Raw genomic sequence first — 18,168 nt, forward strand, 5'->3', positions numbered from 1 at the left:
GATTGGCCGCAAAGGGCCTGGTATCCGGATCTGCAGGAAATTCTCACAGAAGATCCGTGGCCTCTTCCTCTAAGACACGACCTGTTACAACAGGGGCCCTTTCTGTTCCAAGACTTACCGCGGCTGCGTTTGATGGCATGGAGGTTGAACGCCGGATCCTAGCGGAAAAAGGCATTCCGGATGAGGTCATTCCTACTCTGATAAAGGCTAGGAAGGACGTGACAGCTAAACATTATCACCGTATATGGCGGAAATATGTTTCTTGGTTTGAGGCCAGGAATGCTCCTACAGAAGAATTCCATCTGGGCCGTTTCCTCCACTTCCTACAAACTGGAGTGAATTTGGGCCTAAAATTAGGCTCCATTAAGGTTCAGATTTCGGCCTTATCCATTTTCTTTCAGAAGGAATTGGCTTCTCTCCCAGAAGTACAGACTTTTGTGCAGGGAGTGCTGCATATTCAGCCTCCTTTTGTACCTCCAGTGGCACCTTGGGACCTTAACGTGGTGTTGCGGTTCCTTAAGTCTCACTGGTTTAAACCACTTAAAACGGTGGAATTAAAATATCTCACTTGGAAAGTGGTCATGTTGTTATCCTTGGCTTCGGCTAGGCGAGTGTCGGAGTTGGCGGCTTTGTCTCACAAAAGCCCCTATCTGGTTTTCCATGTGGATAGAGCGGAATTGCGGACCCGTCCTCAATTTTTGCCTAAGGTGGTTTCATCTTTTCATATGAACCAACCTATTGTGCCTGTGGCTACGCAAGACTTGGAGGATTCCGAGTCCCTTGATGTGGTCAGGGCTTTGAAAATTTACATGGCCAGAACGGCTCGGGTCAGAAAAACAGAGGCACTGTTTGTCCTGTATGCAGCCGACAAGGTTGGCGCTCCTGCTTCGAAGCAGACTATTGCTCGCTGGATCTGTAACACGATTCAGCAGGCTCATTCTACGGCTGGATTGCCGTTACCAAAATCGATAAAGGCCCATTCCACCAGGAAGGTGGGCTCTTCTTGGGGCGGCTGCCCGAGGGGTCTCGGCATTACAGCTGTGCCGAGCTGCTACTTGGTCGGGTTCAAACACCTTTGCAAAGTTATACAAGTTTGATACCCTGGCTGAGGAGGACCTCATGTTTGCTCAATCGGTGCTGCAGAGTCATCCGCACTCTCCCGCCCATTTGGGAGCTTTGGTATAATCCCCATGGTCCTTACGGAGTCCCCAGCATCCTCTAGGACGTAAGAGAAAATAAGATTTTAAAGCTACCGGTAAATCTTTTTCTCCTAATCCGTAGAGGATGCTGAGCGCCCGTCCCGGTGCGGACTACATCTGCAAGACTTGTATATAGTTTTTGCGTACATAAGGGTTATGTTACAGTTTTGGTCAGTCTCGGACTGATGCTGTGTTTTTTCATACTGTTAATTGGTTCGTATATCCCAGGTTATACGGTGTGGATGGTGTAGGCTGGTATGAATCTCGCCCTTTTTTAGTGCCCATGTCTCCTGCGGAGCCCGTCTATCCCCATGGTCCTTACGGAGTCCCCAGCATCCTCTACGGACTAGGAGAAAAAGATTTACCGGTAGGTTTAAAATCTTATATATATATTTTTTTTTTCCCCCAAGATACAATTTAACCATTAGTATGCTGACTGCTGTGCAATGTACATACCTGGCGAAAATCTATTTTTATTTTTTTTTTATTTTTTTTTTGTCCCAGAGCCCTCTTGGAGTACATCTGATGCAAAGAGGGAATATCTGATTTGGCACTTTTGTGGATATCTGATTTTGCACTTTTGCGGAAGGGTACTGTACATGCAGTGCAGGGTCTTATAGCACATACAGTGCATATGGAAAGTATCACAAAGCTTCACTTTTTCCACATTTTGTTATGTTACAGCCTTATTCTGAACTGGAATAAATTCATTTTTTCCCTCAAACGTCTACACACAGTACCCCATAATAACGTGAAAAAAGTGTTTTTGAGATTTATGCTAATTTATTTAAAAAATGTGCTAATTAAAAGTAAAAAACTAAGAAATCACATGTACATAAGTATTCACAGCCTTTGCTCAATAATTTGTAGATGCATCTTTGGCATCAATTACAGCCTCAAGTCTTTTTGAATATGATGCCACAAGCTTGGCACACCTATCTCTGGGTAGTTTCGCCCATTCCTCTTTGCGGCACCTCTCAAGCTCCATCAGGTAGGATGGGAAGCATCGGTGCACAGCCATTTTCAGATCTCCCCAGAGATGTTCAATCAGATTCAAGTCTGGGTTCTGGCTAGGCCACTCAAGGGCATTCACAGAGTTGTCCTGAAGCCACTCCTTTGATATCTTGACTGTGTGCTTAGGGTCGTTGTCCTGCTGAAAGATGAACTGTTGCCCTAGTCTGAGGTCAAGAGCGCTCTGGAGCAGGTTTTCATCCAGGATGTCTCTGAACATTGCTTCATTCATATTTCCCTCTATCCTGACTAGTCTCCCAGATCCTGCCGCTGAAAAACATCGCCACAGCATGATGCTGCCACCACCATGCTTCACTGTAGGGATGGTATTGGCCTGGTGATGAGTGGTGCCTGGTTTCCTCCAAACATGATGCCTGGCATTCATGCCAAATAGTTCAATCTTTGTCTCATCAGACCAGAGAATTTTCTTTCTCATGGTCTGAGAGTCCATCAGGTGCATTTTGGCAAACTCCAGGTGGGCTGCCATGTGCTTTTTACTAAGGAGTGGCTTCTGTCTGGCCACTTTACCATACTGGCCTGATTGGTTGGTTGCTGCAGAGATGGTTGTCCTACTAGAAGGCTCTCCTCTCTCCACAGAGGAATGCTTTAGCTCTGACAGAGTGACCATCGGGTTCTTGGTCACCTCCCTGACTAGGGCCCTTTCTTCCCTGATCGCTCAGTTTAGATGGCCGGCCAGCTCTAGGAAGAGTCCTGGTGGTTCCGAACTTCTTCCATTTACGGATGATGGAGGCCACTGTGCTCATTGGGACCTTCAAAGCAGCAGATATTTTTCTGTACCCTTCCCCAGATTTGTGCCTCGAGACAATCCTGTCTCGGAGGTCTACAGACAATTCCTTTGACTTCATGCTTGGTTTGTGCTCAGACATGCACTGTCAAGTGTGGGACCTTATATAGACAGGTGTGTGCCTGTCTTAATCATGTCCAATCAACTGAATTTACCACAGGTGGATTCTAATTAAGCTGTAGGAACATCTCAAGGATGATCAGTTGAAACAGGATGCACTTTAGCTCAGTTTTGAGCTTTTTTTAGCAAAGGCTGTGCATACGTATGTACATGTGATTTATTAGTTTTTTTATTTTTAATAAATTTGCAGAAATCTCAAAAAAAAACTTTTTTCAAGTTGTGTGTAGAATTTGGAGGGGAAAAATTAATGCATTCCATTTTGGAATAAGGCTGTAACATAACAAAATGTGGAAAAAGTGAAGCGCTGTGAATACTTTCCGGATGCACTGTATGTCCGTGGTACAGATGCCCATTACCAATATGATAGAACTGTTTCTTAAAGGGGTGTATAAGTTGAAGTCTGCAGTTTTAGGCCCTGAATGTGTATGCCCAAGGTTGCAGAGTCTGTTTCCATTTAGTGATGATATATTTTTAGATAGTATTGCAGGATGCTGTGTCCTCGGAAATCAGTGAACATAAGAAGAAAAAATTGTTTTGAAAACCATTTCCTATTTGTGGCTATAATACATGAGAAATGCTTCATACAAACATTTCCTTCCTATGACAGTGTGCAGCAGCATATTAATAGAGCAAATTCCAAGAGTTTCCATTCTAAACTTATATTATGGTAATTAACTGCATTTTTCTACATGTTGCCTAATATTTCATAAAATGTGTTCATCAAAGTAAAGCTATAGGTTGATAGTTGTATATCTATATGCTAATGTATACGATTCTACAGACAGTAATTATTGAGACATTGGCATTGTTTTAATTGACTTTGGAAAGCCAATGACAATGCTGGAAGGATCTGGGACAGCCAGTGACAATGTTGTAAGGATCTGGGACAGCCAGTGACAATGTTGTAAGGATCTGGGACAGCCAGTGACAATGTTGTAAGGATCCGGGACAGCCAATGACAGTGCCATAAGAATCTGGGAAAGCCAATGACATATTAGTAATAGGTAAATGTTGTAGGTATTTCTTGATGTACAAGTCATGTGTCAGACATACTGATCTGTCTTCCAAGTCCACAACATGCTGTTTTCATTACTACAGGCTTCTACTGCTTGTAATAGAGTTAATTACACTCTGGCAATTAGCAGTATGTGAGCTGTTATTCATTTACCATGAAAAAAAACAAATTTCTTTCTTTTTTTTATTGTGTGATGCTTTGTATATAAACACTGCTTACTTATTGCCTATTTGTTCTTCCTCAGATTGTAACTCAATTGTGCATAAATGCTGTAGAGAGAGCTTCACTCCCTGTGCAAAGGTCAAAATGAAGGTAGGAGTCCTGTTTTATTTCTAGTAACTTTTCTTCATCTTCTTTTAACCTTCCTTCAAAAGTTGTTTGAAAATGTAATCGAATGAGGTTGGTGGTGTAGCTTTGCAAGCCGAAACAGGAATTGGCATTCCAAAGTGATTGAACAATCCTCATACTGTCACTGTGTGTGGGCATTTTCAGAACTGGGCAATCCCAGTCAGATTCTCTGGCCCAGATTCTTTGTATATTGTCACTTATTACAGAGCGTCTGTCAGTTAGACAGTGCTTGCTGTAAAAGCAGAATTTATTGTATTAGAAATGTAAGGGTTTGCACTGCTTTATTACTTAGTCTAACTTGTGTACTGTAGTGAGTTTGTAAATGAAAAAAACTTTGAAGTTTCACTAAAGAATTAAGCAGGAAAAACACCGCAAGGCTCAGGCTGTTGTGTGAACCCTTCAGACATGCGTTGCTGTGAACATATTGCTACAGGTGCCGTCACATAACAAAGCCACCACACCCATACGGTCAATGCTATGTGCATGTCTCCTAAAGCATAAGAACCCCACTTCATCCTTTTTCTTATACACTATGATTAGTGACCTAAACATGGAAAAAAACAATCAATGTTCTCTGATCTTTTGGCAGCTATTGTCTGCAGGTATTTGAAGTAGATCTTTTTGCAAGGCTGATCCAATATTTACAGGAATGAAGACTGTAAATTCATTTGAAACCTTGGCCTTATAAATATTTGGTCTTACAGTGATGTCTGTTTCCTAGTGATTGTGAAGGTTACATTAGATTATTGTGCAGTCCTCAGAATGACCACCTCTGTGCATGTGAGTGACGAGCGTGCTTTAGCCAGGCAAATGTAGTCAGTACTGTTTGAGATACAGATGTCTGCATACACATATTCCTATTGTGCAATATGGCGTTAGATTCCAGTGTTGTACACTTTCCTCAATTCTGCATCTATGGCAGAGGTTCCCAGACGCGGTCCTCAAGGCACCCCAACGGTCCAGGTTTTAGATATAGCCATGGCTCAGCACTGATGGTTAAATCAAATTGACTAAGGTGCTAATTAAGTCACCTGTGGCCAAGCATAAATACATTTAAAACCAGGACCGTTGGGGTGCCTTGAGGACCGCGTTTGGGAACCTCTGATCTATGGTGTCAATTCAGTTAAGCGTAATTGGGGTGGATGGGGGGGGTTATGGTTTTCCATTGTAACGGTGTGGTGATACCGCCGATGCCACCTCAACTCAATGATGTGGTCCGATCTTGCCCATGACTCTATGGGACTGCACACAGAAATCTGAGTCACGGCGTACCTTATGCTCGGCAGATAGCTGCACTTACTTGCGCTAATTGAATTGACATTGTTCGCAAATAATGTATAAGGTACTTAGGATTACAGTAGTTGTTTAGTAGCAGAGGGATTGGTATAAAATCACGGATTAAGCATAGTGCTGCATGGTGTGACACACACCATGCAGCACTATGCTTAAACATTAAATAATCGTATCGGACCTGTCTTTAGCCTGTTTAACCTGGATTGTGCTGGGTTTTCCTTCATTTTGCATCTTAGTTCGCTTATGGTGTACTAGGTACTTGAGCTATTTGGACACATCTGTAAGTTAAGAATGTGTTTATTTAATGTGTTTAGTCATGGGTGATGTAAAGGTTATTACTAGAGTCAGTGTTAGGGGCTGACATTTTACAAGAGATGTACAATGTATCATTAGTCTGTTCTCTATTATTTTTGCCCTGATGCCCCAAGTATAACTACTGTATTAGAGGGGTATTCAATTGTTTGAAAAGTCAGTTGGGTGTCTGTTTTTTCCCGTCTAATAGGAAAAAACAGACACCCAGCCGACTTTTCAAACAATTTAATTCCCCCCCATAGTGAGGTTTCACATCCATTATTTGAAACAGAGCTGGACAGCAATGCAGTGTTAATCAATACAGTCCAATAGAATACCAAAAAAAGTGTTCTTTTATTGTAATACTGTATATGTAATCAGAAGGAAGGTTTGAGCCATCCCTTTGTGTAACCTAACTCAGATAAAGTGTCTGTTAGATATATAATAACGGATGCGTATCTTCTGTTATTGCTCTGAAAATGTCAGGCTGTTTATATATTGCCATCTTATAGACATTATATGGATAATGCCAACATTTACGTTGGTCTTATATTTATAGACTAATGACAAATGTTTGTTTGTTTTCAGCAACAAAGGGTTCTCCAGCCCCATGATACCTCTTCGCTACCTGCAGTCATCCTGAGAAATAAAGGTGAGCATTGCCAGACCGTCAGCCTGTAGTCATTTCTCAGAGCGGTATAGTTGCGTAGTGGATGGCATTACTACCTCGCATCCTTGAAGTTATGAGTTCAGTGGCGACCAAGATTTACCCTAGTGTGTGTCCATGTTATAAGGAATGTAGATTGTAAACTCCACTGGGGCAGGGACTGGTGTGAATGGGCAAATATTCTGTATAATCTCTGCTTAATATGTGCACTACGTAACTGCTAATAGATAAAAGCAATGTTCCTAAAGGCCCGTACACACTGGTCGATATATCGGCCGTTCTCTTGAACGGCCGATACATCGCGGGACCGTCGGCCAGTGTGTACGGGCGATACGTCTGTGAACCCCGTCGTTCACAGACGTATCGCGTCGGCTGCGCAGCACAGCCGACGGCCAATATATCTAACGATATATTGGCGCGTCGCTGTGTGTGTACGGGGCGGTCGTCCGACCGCCCGTACACATGCTGTGGCGGCCGGCGGTGATTGACAGGTGAAGCGGGCGGGCGTCCGCCCAGTTCATGACATCAGTCCCCCGACGGATCGGGCAGTGTGTATGCACAGCACACTGCCCGATCCGTACATAGATATATCTGCAGATCAATTGATCTGCAGATATATCTACTGGTGTGTACCCACCTTAAGTTTCTTTATGTGCAGGTATACCACTCAGGAACAAGTTAACTTTTATCCATTCAAGTTTTTTACTTTAGTCAAAGGTGACAGTACATAGTAAACCAATATGTATAATGAATATATATTACCTACATTTCAGTGGAGCAGCAGCTTCTTCTCTTGTGCCTTGCTGTAGTACGTAGCATAGATCTTGTACTGTAGTTAATACAGATATTTTCTCCTTATACATACAGTAAGGAATTAGTTTTAGGAACCTGCAAATCTACACTGTTTAATATAGCAGCAACGGTATTTCATTATTGACTGCACTATATAAGGAATCTTTCACTGATGAAACTGGTCACAGAAATGTCTTGAGCAACCTCTTCTTGCCAAGCAAAGTATTTATTTTGAAAAAATAAAAAAGAGAATAACGTTTAATTCATTGTTAGATAAAATGTGCTTAGAATGTGCAAGCTGTATTGCTGTTACTAACATATAGTTGTAATATTTCTTTCAGGTCCCCAACCAAAGGAGCGGCCTCGCTCGGCGATTGTGGGGGCAGATGAGAACACCTTCACGTCGCTCAGCTTCAACAGCAGAAGACCGCAGACAGCACTTTCTATTTCCAAAAGTATCTCTACACAGAACATTGCAGGGTAGGTCATTTGTGTTTTGGTCGCATCCTGGAAACAGGAGATCTTCAGCTTCCATTTTACCTTCATTGCTAGATTTCTGTTCTGCATGTAAGGTATATATGCGGGGAGAAACCTGTTTTCTTACATTTAAAGGTCTTTTACATATTGCGCCCCTTGTTTGGCCATCTGATCACGTGCCTCATACACTGAAAATAGAGCAGGCACAGTGAGTCTGATGGTATATGTAACTGTGCTTTGTCCGCTCATTCCTGACATCGATAGTGTGTTCTTTTTGCAGGATTGGATGTGATGAAAATCTTCTGGGCACATGGAAAGTTTTGTCTCAGTCTACAGACTCTTTGCACAAGATCAGCAAGGTCAACGAGTCTATGGAGTCTCTTATTGATGAAGGTGAAAACCTATGTGCATCTGCCTTTGTGTATACAGAGTATTATTTCATCATGAGACCAACATAATCATTCCTATCTGCACATTTCTCTCCTGGGAATGAGGAATGGTAGATGTGCACACTACAGTGTGCCATAGGAGATACATGTATAATAAACCTTCGTGATGATGTAAAATTAATGTTTCGGCAATTGATGGGGATCATCTAAAGACATTCTCTGTCTTCTGTAATTCTTCATTACTCTCATTTCAGTTTTAATGTAATATGGAAATATTGTAGATTTTATATATATTTTTTATTTATTTACAAATTGCGAACATAATTCACAGCACTATACAAATGGGGATTAAAGTCCTACATAATGGCACTATACAGTAAGAGGGGTTCACTATGGTATGCCGGCGGTCGGGCTCCCGGCGACCAGCATACCGGCGCCGGGAGCCCGACCGCCGGCTTACCGACAGTGTGGCGAGCGCAAATGAGCCCCTTGCGGGCTCGCTGCGCTCGCCACGCTATTTTATTCTCCCTCCGGGGGGTCATGGAACCCCACGAGGGAGAATAAGTGTCAGTATGCCGGCTGTCGGGATCCCGGCGCCGGTATACTGTGCGCCGGGATCCCGTCAGTCGGCATACTGAAGACCACCCCAGTAAGAGAGCTCTTATACGAGAGCATATAATCCTGTATAAGCGTATTTAGGAATGGCCCACGCATCTTGCTTTGAATTTGACATAGCCAGGTCCAGCAAGGTTGGCACACTTCCAGAAAACGACCAAAACCCTCATGTTGGTCCTTATGTGTATGTTGGGCATGATTGCAAATAATGTTTTTTGGGCAAACCTAGCCCCTGTGTAACAGAGTGGCTCTGCTGTGCCCACAGGCACTGAAATGAGTGAGGGGCAGCTCATGGAGGAGTTTGAGACAGAGTCCAGGCAGCTGGAGGCAGAGTCCTGGAGCCAAGCCGTGGACAGCAAGTTTCTTAAGCTGCAGAAGAAAGAGGTGGTGAAACGCCAGGATGTCATATATGGTAAGGCATTTGGAAGTACCAGAAACTTTATTTTGCCCATTTTTGTAATGCTTAGGGTATTTTTGAGCTTTGTTTCCATTTTTGGTAAGCATTCCTTAGAGTGTGGAGGATAAAATTTGGGCATAGAAATTTAGGTAGCTGACTTACTGTATTTCTAAAGAGTTTGAGATACAGGTACGATTTTATACATACAAATGTATTATGTGCAGGTCTGCCTGTAAGTATAGGGTCTGTTTATGAAGCAGTGAAAAGAATGGAGAAGTGAGTCAGTGGAGACGTTGCCCATGGCAAACAATCAGCTGCTACGTATTATTTGATAGTATGCTAATTAAAAATGTTACTTCAATGCTGATTGGTTCCAATGGCAATTTCTCTATCGTCCTAAGTGGATGCTGGGGTTCCTGAAAGGACCATGGGGAATAGCGGCTCCGCAGGAGACAGGGCACAAAAAAGTAAAGCTTTTACCAGATCAGGTGGTGTGCACTGGCTCCTCCCCCTATGACCCTCCTCCAGACTCCAGTTAGATTTTGTGCCCGAACGAGAAGGGTGCAATCTAGGTGGCTCTCCTAAAGAGCTGCTTAGAGAAAGTTTAGCTTAGGTTTTTTACTTTACAGTGAGTCCTGCTGGCAACAGGATCACTGCAACGAGGGACTTAGGGGAGAAGTAGTGAACTCACCTGCGTGCAGAGTGGATTTGCTGCTTGGCTACTGGACACTAGCTCCAGAGGGACGATCACAGGTACAGCCTGGATGGTCACCGGAGCCGCGCCGCCGGCCCCCTTGCAGACGCTGAAGAGAGAAGAGGTCCAAATTCGGCGGCTGAAGACTCCTGAGTCTTCATAAAGGTAGCGCACAGCACTGCAGCTGTGCGCCATTTTCCTCTCAGCACACTTCACACAACAGTCACTGAGGGTGCAGAGCGCTGGGGGGGGCGCTCTGAGAGGCAAATAAAAACCTTATTAGAGGCAAAAAATACCTCACATATAGCCCACAGAGGCTATATGGAGATATTTAACCCCTGCCTAACTTCAAAAATAGCGGGAGACGAGGCCGCCGAAAAAGGGGCGGGGCCTATCTCCTCAGCACACAGCGCCATTTTCTCTCACAGAAAAGCTGGAGAGAAGGCTCCCAGGCTCTCCCCTGCACTGCACTACAGAAACAGGGTTAAAACAGAGAGGGGGGGCACTGATTTTGGCGATATTGTATATATATAAAAGATGCTATAAGGGAGAAACACTTATATAAGGTTGTCCCTATATAATTATAGCGTTTTTGGTGTGTGCTGGCAGACTCTCCCTCTGTCTCCCCAAAGGGCTAGTGGGTCCTGTCCTCTGTCAGAGCATTCCCGGTGTGTGTGCTGTGTGTCGGTACGTGTGTGTCGACATGTATGAGGACGATGTTGGTGAGGAGGCGGAGAAATTGCCTGTAATGGTGATGTCACTCTCTAGGGAGTCGACACCGGAATGGATGGCTTATTTAGAGAATTACGTGAGAATGTCAACACGCTGCAAGGTCGGTTGACGACATGAGACGGCCGACAATCTATTAGGACCGGTCCAGGCGTCTCAGAAACACCGTCAGGGGTTTTTAAAAACGCCCATTTACCTCAGTCGGTCGACACAGACACAGACACGGACACTGAATACAGTGTCGACGGTGAATAAACAAACGTATTTCTCATTAGGGCCACACGTTAAGGGCAATGAAGGAGGTGTTACGTGTTTCTGATACTACAAGTACCACAAGAAAGGGTATTATGTGGGAGTGAAAAAACTACCTGTAGTTTTTCCTGAATCAGATAAAATAAAATGAAGTGTGTGATGATGCGTAGGGTTACCCCGATAGCAAATATTGGCGTTATACCCTTTCCCGCCAGAAATTAGGGTACGTTGGGAAACACCCCTTAGGGTGATAAGGCGCTCACACGCTTATCAAGTGGCGTTACCGTCTCCAGATACGGCCGCCCTCAAGGAGCCAGCTGATAGGAAGCTGGAAAAATATCCTAAAAAGTATATACACACATACGGTGGTTATACTGCGACCAGCGATCGCCATCAGCCTGGAGATGCAGTGCTGGGTTGGCTTGGTCGGATTCCCTGACTGAAAATATTTTATTCATGTAGAGCATTTAATAGGATGCATTCTATATATATGTATGTGAGATGCACAGAGGGATATTTGCTCTCTGGCATCAAGATAAGTGCGTTGTCCATATCTCCCAGAAGATGTCAGGGACACGACAGTGGTCAGGTGATACAGATCCCATACGGCAGATGGAAGTATTGCTGTATAAAGGGAAGGAGTTATTTGGGGGTCGGTCCATCGGACCTGGGGACCACAGCAACAGCTGGGAAATCCAACCTTTTTTACCCCAAGTTACATCTCAGCTAAAAAAGACACCGTCTTTTCAGCCTCAATCTTTCCTTTCCCATGAGGGCATGCAGGCAAAAGGCCAGTCATATCTGCCCAGACATAGAGGTAAGGGAAGTAGACTGCAGCAGGCAGCCCTTTCCCAGGAAAAGAAGCCCTCCACCGCGTCTGCCAAGTCCTCAGCATGACGCTGGGGCCGTGCAAGCGGACTCAAGGTGGGGGGGTAGTCTCAAGAGTCTCAGGGCGCAGTGGGATCACTCGCAAGTTGACCCCTAGATCGTACGAGTATTATCCCAGGGGTAAAGATTGGAGAGTCGAGACATCTTCTCCTCGCAGCTTCCTGAAGTCTGCTTTACCAACGGCTCCCTCCGACAGGGAGGCAGCATTGGAAACAATTCACAAGCTGTATATCCAGCAGGTGATAATCAAAGTACCCCTCCTACGACAAGGAAAAGGGTATTATTTTTCCACACTATATTGTGGTACTGAAGCCAGACGGCTTGGTGACACATAGTCTAAATCTAAAATGTTTTGAACACTTACATAAAAGGTTCAAATCGAGATAAAGTCACTCAGAGCAGTGATAGCGAACCGGAAAAAAGGGGACTATATGGTGTCCCTGGACATCAAGGATTACCTCCATGTCCAAAATTTGTCCTTCTCATCAAGGGTACCTCTGGTTCGTGGTACAGAACTGTCAATATCAGTTTCAGACGATGCCGTTTGAATTATCCACGGCACCCCGGGCCTTTTTACCAAGGTAATGGCCGAAAAGATGTTTCTTCAAAGAAAAAAGGCATCTAAATTATCCCTTACTTGCACGACCTAAAAAGGGCAAGTTCCAGAGAACAGTTGGAGGTCGGAAGAGCACTATCTAAAGTAGTTCTTCGACGGCACGACTGGATTCTAAATATTCCAAGAATCGCAGCTGTTTTCCGACGATACGTCTGCTGTTCCTAGGGATGATTCTGGACACGGTTCAGAAAAAGGTTTTTCTTCCCGAGGAAAAAGCCAAGGAGTTATCCGACCTGTCAGGAACCTCCTAAAACCAGGAAAGGTGTCTGTACATCAATGCACAAGAGTCCTGGGAAAAATGGTGGCTTTTTACGAAGCAATTCCATTCGGCAGATTCCATGCAAGAATTTTCCAAAGGGATCTGTTGGACAAATGGTCAGGGTCGCATCCTCAGATGCACCTGCGAATAACCCTGTCGCCAAGGACAAGGGTATATCTTCTGTGGTGGTTGCAAAAGGCTCATCTATTGGAGGGCCGCAGATTCGGCATACAGGATTTGATCCTGGTGACCACGGACGCCAGCCTGAGAGGTTGGGGAGCAGTCACACAAGGAAGAAACTTCCAGGGGGTATGGACGAACCTGGAAAAGTCTATTCACAGAACCACTCCTGCAAGGAAAACCGGTGTTGATTCAGTCGGACAACATCACGGCGGTCGCCCATGTAAACAGACAGGGCGGCACAAGAAGCAGGAGTGCAATGGCAGAAGCTGCCAAGATTCTTCGCTGGGCGGAGAATCACGTAATAGCACTGTCAGCAGTGTTCTTCCCGGGCGTGGACAACTGGGAAGCAGACTTCCTCAGCAGACACGATATACACCCGGGAGAGGGGGGTCTTCATCCAGAAGTCTTCCACATGCTAATAAACTGTTGGGAAAGACCAATGGTAGACATGATGGCGTCTCGCCTCAACAAGAAACTGGACAAGTATTGCGCCAGGTCAAGAGATCCACAGGCAATAGCTGTGGACGCACTGGTAACACCTTGGGTGTACAAATCAGTATATGTGTTTCCTCCTCTGCCTCTCATACCAAAGGTATTGAAGATTATACAGTGAGGAGGAGTAAGAAATACTAGTGGCTCCGGATTGGCCAAGAAGGACTTGGTACCCGGAACTTCAAGAGTTGGTCACGGACGACCCGTGCCCTCTACTTCTGAGAAGGGACCTGCTACAACAGGGTCCCTGTCTCTTTCAAGACTTACCGCGGCTGCGTTTGACGGCATGGCGGTTGAACGCCAGATCCTAAAAGGGAAAGGCATTCCAGAAGAAGTCATTCCTACCTTGATTAAGGCAAGGAAGGAAGTCACCGCGAAACATTATCACCGCATTTGGCGAAAATATGTCGCGTGGTGCGAGGATCGGAGTGTTCCGACGGAGGAATTTCAACTGGGTCGTTTCCTACATTTCCTACAATCAGGATTGTCTAGGGGTCTCAAATTGAGATCTATTAAGGTTCAAATTTCGGCCCTGTCAATATTCTTCCAAAAAGAATTGGCCTCAGTTCCTGAGGTACAGACTTTTGTTAAAGGAGTACTGCATATACAGCCTCCTGTGGTGCCTCCGGTGGCACCGTGGGATCTAAATGTAGTTTTAGATTTCCTCAAATCCCATTGGTTTGAACCATTGAAAAAGGTGGATTTTAAATATCTCACATGGAAAGTGACTATGTTACTGGCCCTGGCTTCCGCCAGGAGAGTATCTGAATTGGCGGCTTTATCTTATAAAAGCCCTTATCTAATCTTCCATTCGGATAGGGCAGAACTGAGGACTCGTCCGCTTTTTCTCCCTAAGGTGGTATCAGCGTTTCACCTGAACCAACCTATTGTGGTGCCTGCGGCCACTGGCGACTTGGAGGACTCCAAGTTGTTGGACGTTGTCAGAGCCTTAAAAATATACATTTCAAGGACGGCTGAAGTCAGAAAATCTGACTCGCTGTTGATACTATATGCACCCAACAAGTTGGGTGCCCCTGCTTCTAAGCAGACGATTGCTCGTTGGATTTGTAACACAATTCAACTTGCTCATTCTGTGGCAGGCCTGCCACAGCCTAAATCTGTTAAGGCCCATTCCACAAGGAAGGTGGGCTCATCTTGGGCGGCTGCCCGAGGGGTCTCGGCATTACAATTCTGCCGAGCAGCTACGTGGTCGGGGGAAAACACGTTTGTAAAATTCTACAAATTTGATACCCTGGCAAAAGAGGACTTGGAATTCTCTCATTCGGTGCTGCAGAGTCATCCGCACTCTCCCGCCCGTTTGGGAGCTTTGGTATAATCCCCATGGTCCTTTCAGGAACCCCAGCATCCACTTAGGACGATAGAGAAAATAAGAATTTACTTACCGATAATTCTATTTCTCGGAGTCCGTAGTGGATGCTGGGCGCCCATCCCAAGTGCGGATTATCTGCAATACTGTACATAGTTATTGTTAACAAATTCGGGTTATATTGTTAAGGAGCCATCTTTAAGAGGCTCTTTCTGTTATCATACTGTTAACTGGGTTTAGATCACAAGTTGTACGGTGTGATTGGTGTGGCTGGTATGAGTCTTACCCGGGATTCAAATTGCCTCCCTTATTGTGTACGCTCGTCCGGGCACAGTACCTAACTGGAGTCTGGAGGAGGGTCATAGGGGGAGGAGCCAGTGCACACCACCTGATCTGGTAAAAGCTTTACTTTTTTGTGCCCTGTCTCCTGCGGAGCCGCTATTCCCCATGGTCCTTTCAGGAACCCCAGCATCCACTACGGACTCCGAGAAATAGAATTATCGGTAAGTAAATTCTTATTTTCTCTGCATGCTCTCTTCTCCACACTTTTCACTGCTTCATGAATAGACCGCTAGTCTCTTAATAACAGTACTGTACAGTTTTCCCCTCTCAAGTTTCTGAATATTAGAGTACAGCTGAATTAAAGTTGAAGAAAAAGTGTCCACCTTAATGGGGGAATCAGTCTCTCAATAAACAGATAGCAGGCTACACACACTGCTGTCCCAAACACTTTCCTAAATCACACTTTGTGGCTCTTTTACTTCTAACAGTCACTTCCAATTGTACATAAATTTTGGCTATTACTATCTCCCCATCAAAAGTTCTTATTAGCCATTTCCTATATATACATATTAGGCAGTCTAGAGTACACAGTGTACATACAATCACATTGCTTTTTTGTGGTGGTACGCAGTCTGATTTCTAATTCGTAAAACTAGTCCAGAAACCGAAAGAAATCTGTGACATAATTTCCTAAATAATTAAAATATGTATAGACACACTTATACATCGTGTGGGAGCTACTATAATATTTTTTCAACATGTAACTTTAGGTGAGTACGGCACCTTTTCTTACAGAACAACACTGAAATTTATATATTCTGAACTTATTTCATCAGTGGGTCCATACAAATAGGTTCCCCTGGCAGGCAGTATAAACGTCAGTCTTACGGTGGAACTGTGTCTAATATATGCTAGTTTACTGTATTTTTTCTTCACTGGTGACGGCTATTTAGCTCTCCTTAGGCACGTTCACCCCCCACTCCCACTACATCCTCTTGTGTAATGTCACTCAATTCCTATTCTAAAACATTAGGAGTTACTTGTGAGCTCTTACCAACTTATTGTGATGCTTTGTACATTGTAAAAAAACAGACCTTTCTGACACTAATCTACATGTTTGTGTGGCTTATATGCAATTGAGATAAGGCACATTTTATTAGTACATATTTCAAATGTTTACTGCACAGGGGGAAGATAATAGTGTAATAGGTACATTGTTACAAAACTGGTTATGTTTGAAAAACGTTGGCTTTGCTGCTAAAAAAAAGTGCTGAATAGCAGGTTGTATCCTGACTTTACAGTCAGCTCATTACATACACAAATACAGTAACACGGTCATAGAATATATATATATATATATATATATATAATATAAAACTAGAGAGTGCCCTCATGCATCTTACCTCAATATGCCGGAGCGAGAGGTGCCTGGTGTGAGTGAGCCAACAGGTCCTGTGCAACTCTGTTAGTGTTGGGCGTCTTTTGTTTGCTGAAATACATCTTGTTAGTATCGCTAAGCCAATAAGAAGCACGAGCAGAATCTGCTGATTAAAATTATATGCAGCATGCCTATATACTCTGTGCGTCTGTGACTGTATCTGCATACAAAATGCTACGTTAAAGTGTTTTCTAGGAAAACATTAACGTAGCATTTCATATGCAGGTACAGCTGCAGTTGCACACAGAATAGGTATGCTGCATACCATTTTAACCAGCATAAACTGTGCATGTCGTATTCACATCATTTTGCAAATAAGATGCATTTTAATGGATAAAGTCACCCGAAAAGACGTTCAACGCTACAGTGTCATGCCACGGCATGGAGTGGCTAGAAGGGCTGTTTAACGTGCCAGGAGGCTAGATGTAAGTGAACACATCTGTGGTTTAAATTTGATAGTCTGCCAGTATTTATCATTTAGTGAAATTGCCCTGGGCCCTCAGTGTTTTGACTCCCATTCTGTGTTTTCATTTTTGGAAGTTACATTTAATAATGGATTTGTGATAATGATGGGTCGTCCAAAGGATGCTGACCTGCAGTTCCTTCTTTCTGGAGCATGTAGTGTATTGCAGTGTGTTGCTCAGTTGTTGCACATGTGCCTCCTTTTACGTTGTAACACACTGGGGACATTGCTGGTATTGTGTGAGTGGTTAAACTGTACATACTACTGTTACATTGTATAGGATACAGGAAGGAGTGGTAGTGTATTTTATAGTTGCAACATGCAGCGGAAAAGTTAAGGTGAAACAAAGGAAGTATGACTTACCATGGTCCTCTGCCTGGTGTAGATCAGTGTTTCCTAATGTGTGATACATCATTGGCCCTGATTCTCTTTTCTGGCAAACTGATCTGTGAACATCGATGATCAACGAACCCAAGGGAATCTGCATAAGACAGCAAGCCAAAAATCCCTTCTCACCAATCTTGGTCATTTTTTGGGGTGCCGAAATCGGCTACTAGAGAATTTCCAAAATGTTTTATTTCTCTGATCCCTGGACTCAGGCAAAGGGAGAAAGGGTACTGACCCTAATACTAATGTATGGGCCCCTTAACTCCAGTCCTCGGGCATGTTTAACAGGTCTCCACAGTATCATAAGTGAAATAATTAGCACCACCTGTGGATCTGTTGTCAGCCAGCAATAAATACACATGTGCATTATTGTTGTTGTGAATCTTGAATGATCTCATCCTGCTTTTGCTCCCACACAGAACTGATGCAGACAGAAATGCACCACGTCCGGACTCTGAAAATCATGAGTGATGTCTACAGTCGTGGAATGTTGACCGAGCTTCAGTTTGAGCAGCAGGTCCTAGAGAAGATCTTTCCATGCATGGAAGATTTGCTGAACATCCACACTCAGTTTTTCCAACGAATTCTAGAAAGGAAGAAAGAATCGATGGCTGAAAAAAGTGAGAAGAACTTTGTCATCAAAAGAATTGGGGATGTTCTCGTACACCAGGTAACAACCGTGGCTGATGGGTTCTGTATTCTCTGTTATAACTGGGACTCATGAATGATCCGGTTTTTA

At 44.0% G+C, this 18,168-nt stretch overlaps 1 protein-coding gene across 8 annotated transcripts in view; it reads left to right on the forward strand.

The window, feature by feature from the left end:
- AKAP13 (A-kinase anchoring protein 13) overlaps nt 1-18,168 on the forward strand; it is a 532,570-nt gene that overhangs the window by 489,001 nt on the left and 25,401 nt on the right. For all 8 annotated transcript variants that reach the window (XM_063925738.1, XM_063925741.1, XM_063925740.1 and 5 more), the window contains 6 exons: nt 4,395-4,462; nt 6,671-6,734; nt 7,883-8,021; nt 8,299-8,411; nt 9,288-9,434; nt 17,849-18,099. In XM_063925738.1, coding sequence (XP_063781808.1) covers nt 4,395-4,462; nt 6,671-6,734; nt 7,883-8,021; nt 8,299-8,411; nt 9,288-9,434; nt 17,849-18,099 — 782 coding nt within the window. The remainder of the gene's footprint in view (nt 1-4,394; nt 4,463-6,670; nt 6,735-7,882; nt 8,022-8,298; nt 8,412-9,287; nt 9,435-17,848; nt 18,100-18,168) is intronic.

Source organism: Pseudophryne corroboree, chromosome 6, assembly GCF_028390025.1.
Source record: "Pseudophryne corroboree isolate aPseCor3 chromosome 6, aPseCor3.hap2, whole genome shotgun sequence".
Taxonomy (NCBI): domain Eukaryota; kingdom Metazoa; phylum Chordata; class Amphibia; order Anura; family Myobatrachidae; genus Pseudophryne; species Pseudophryne corroboree.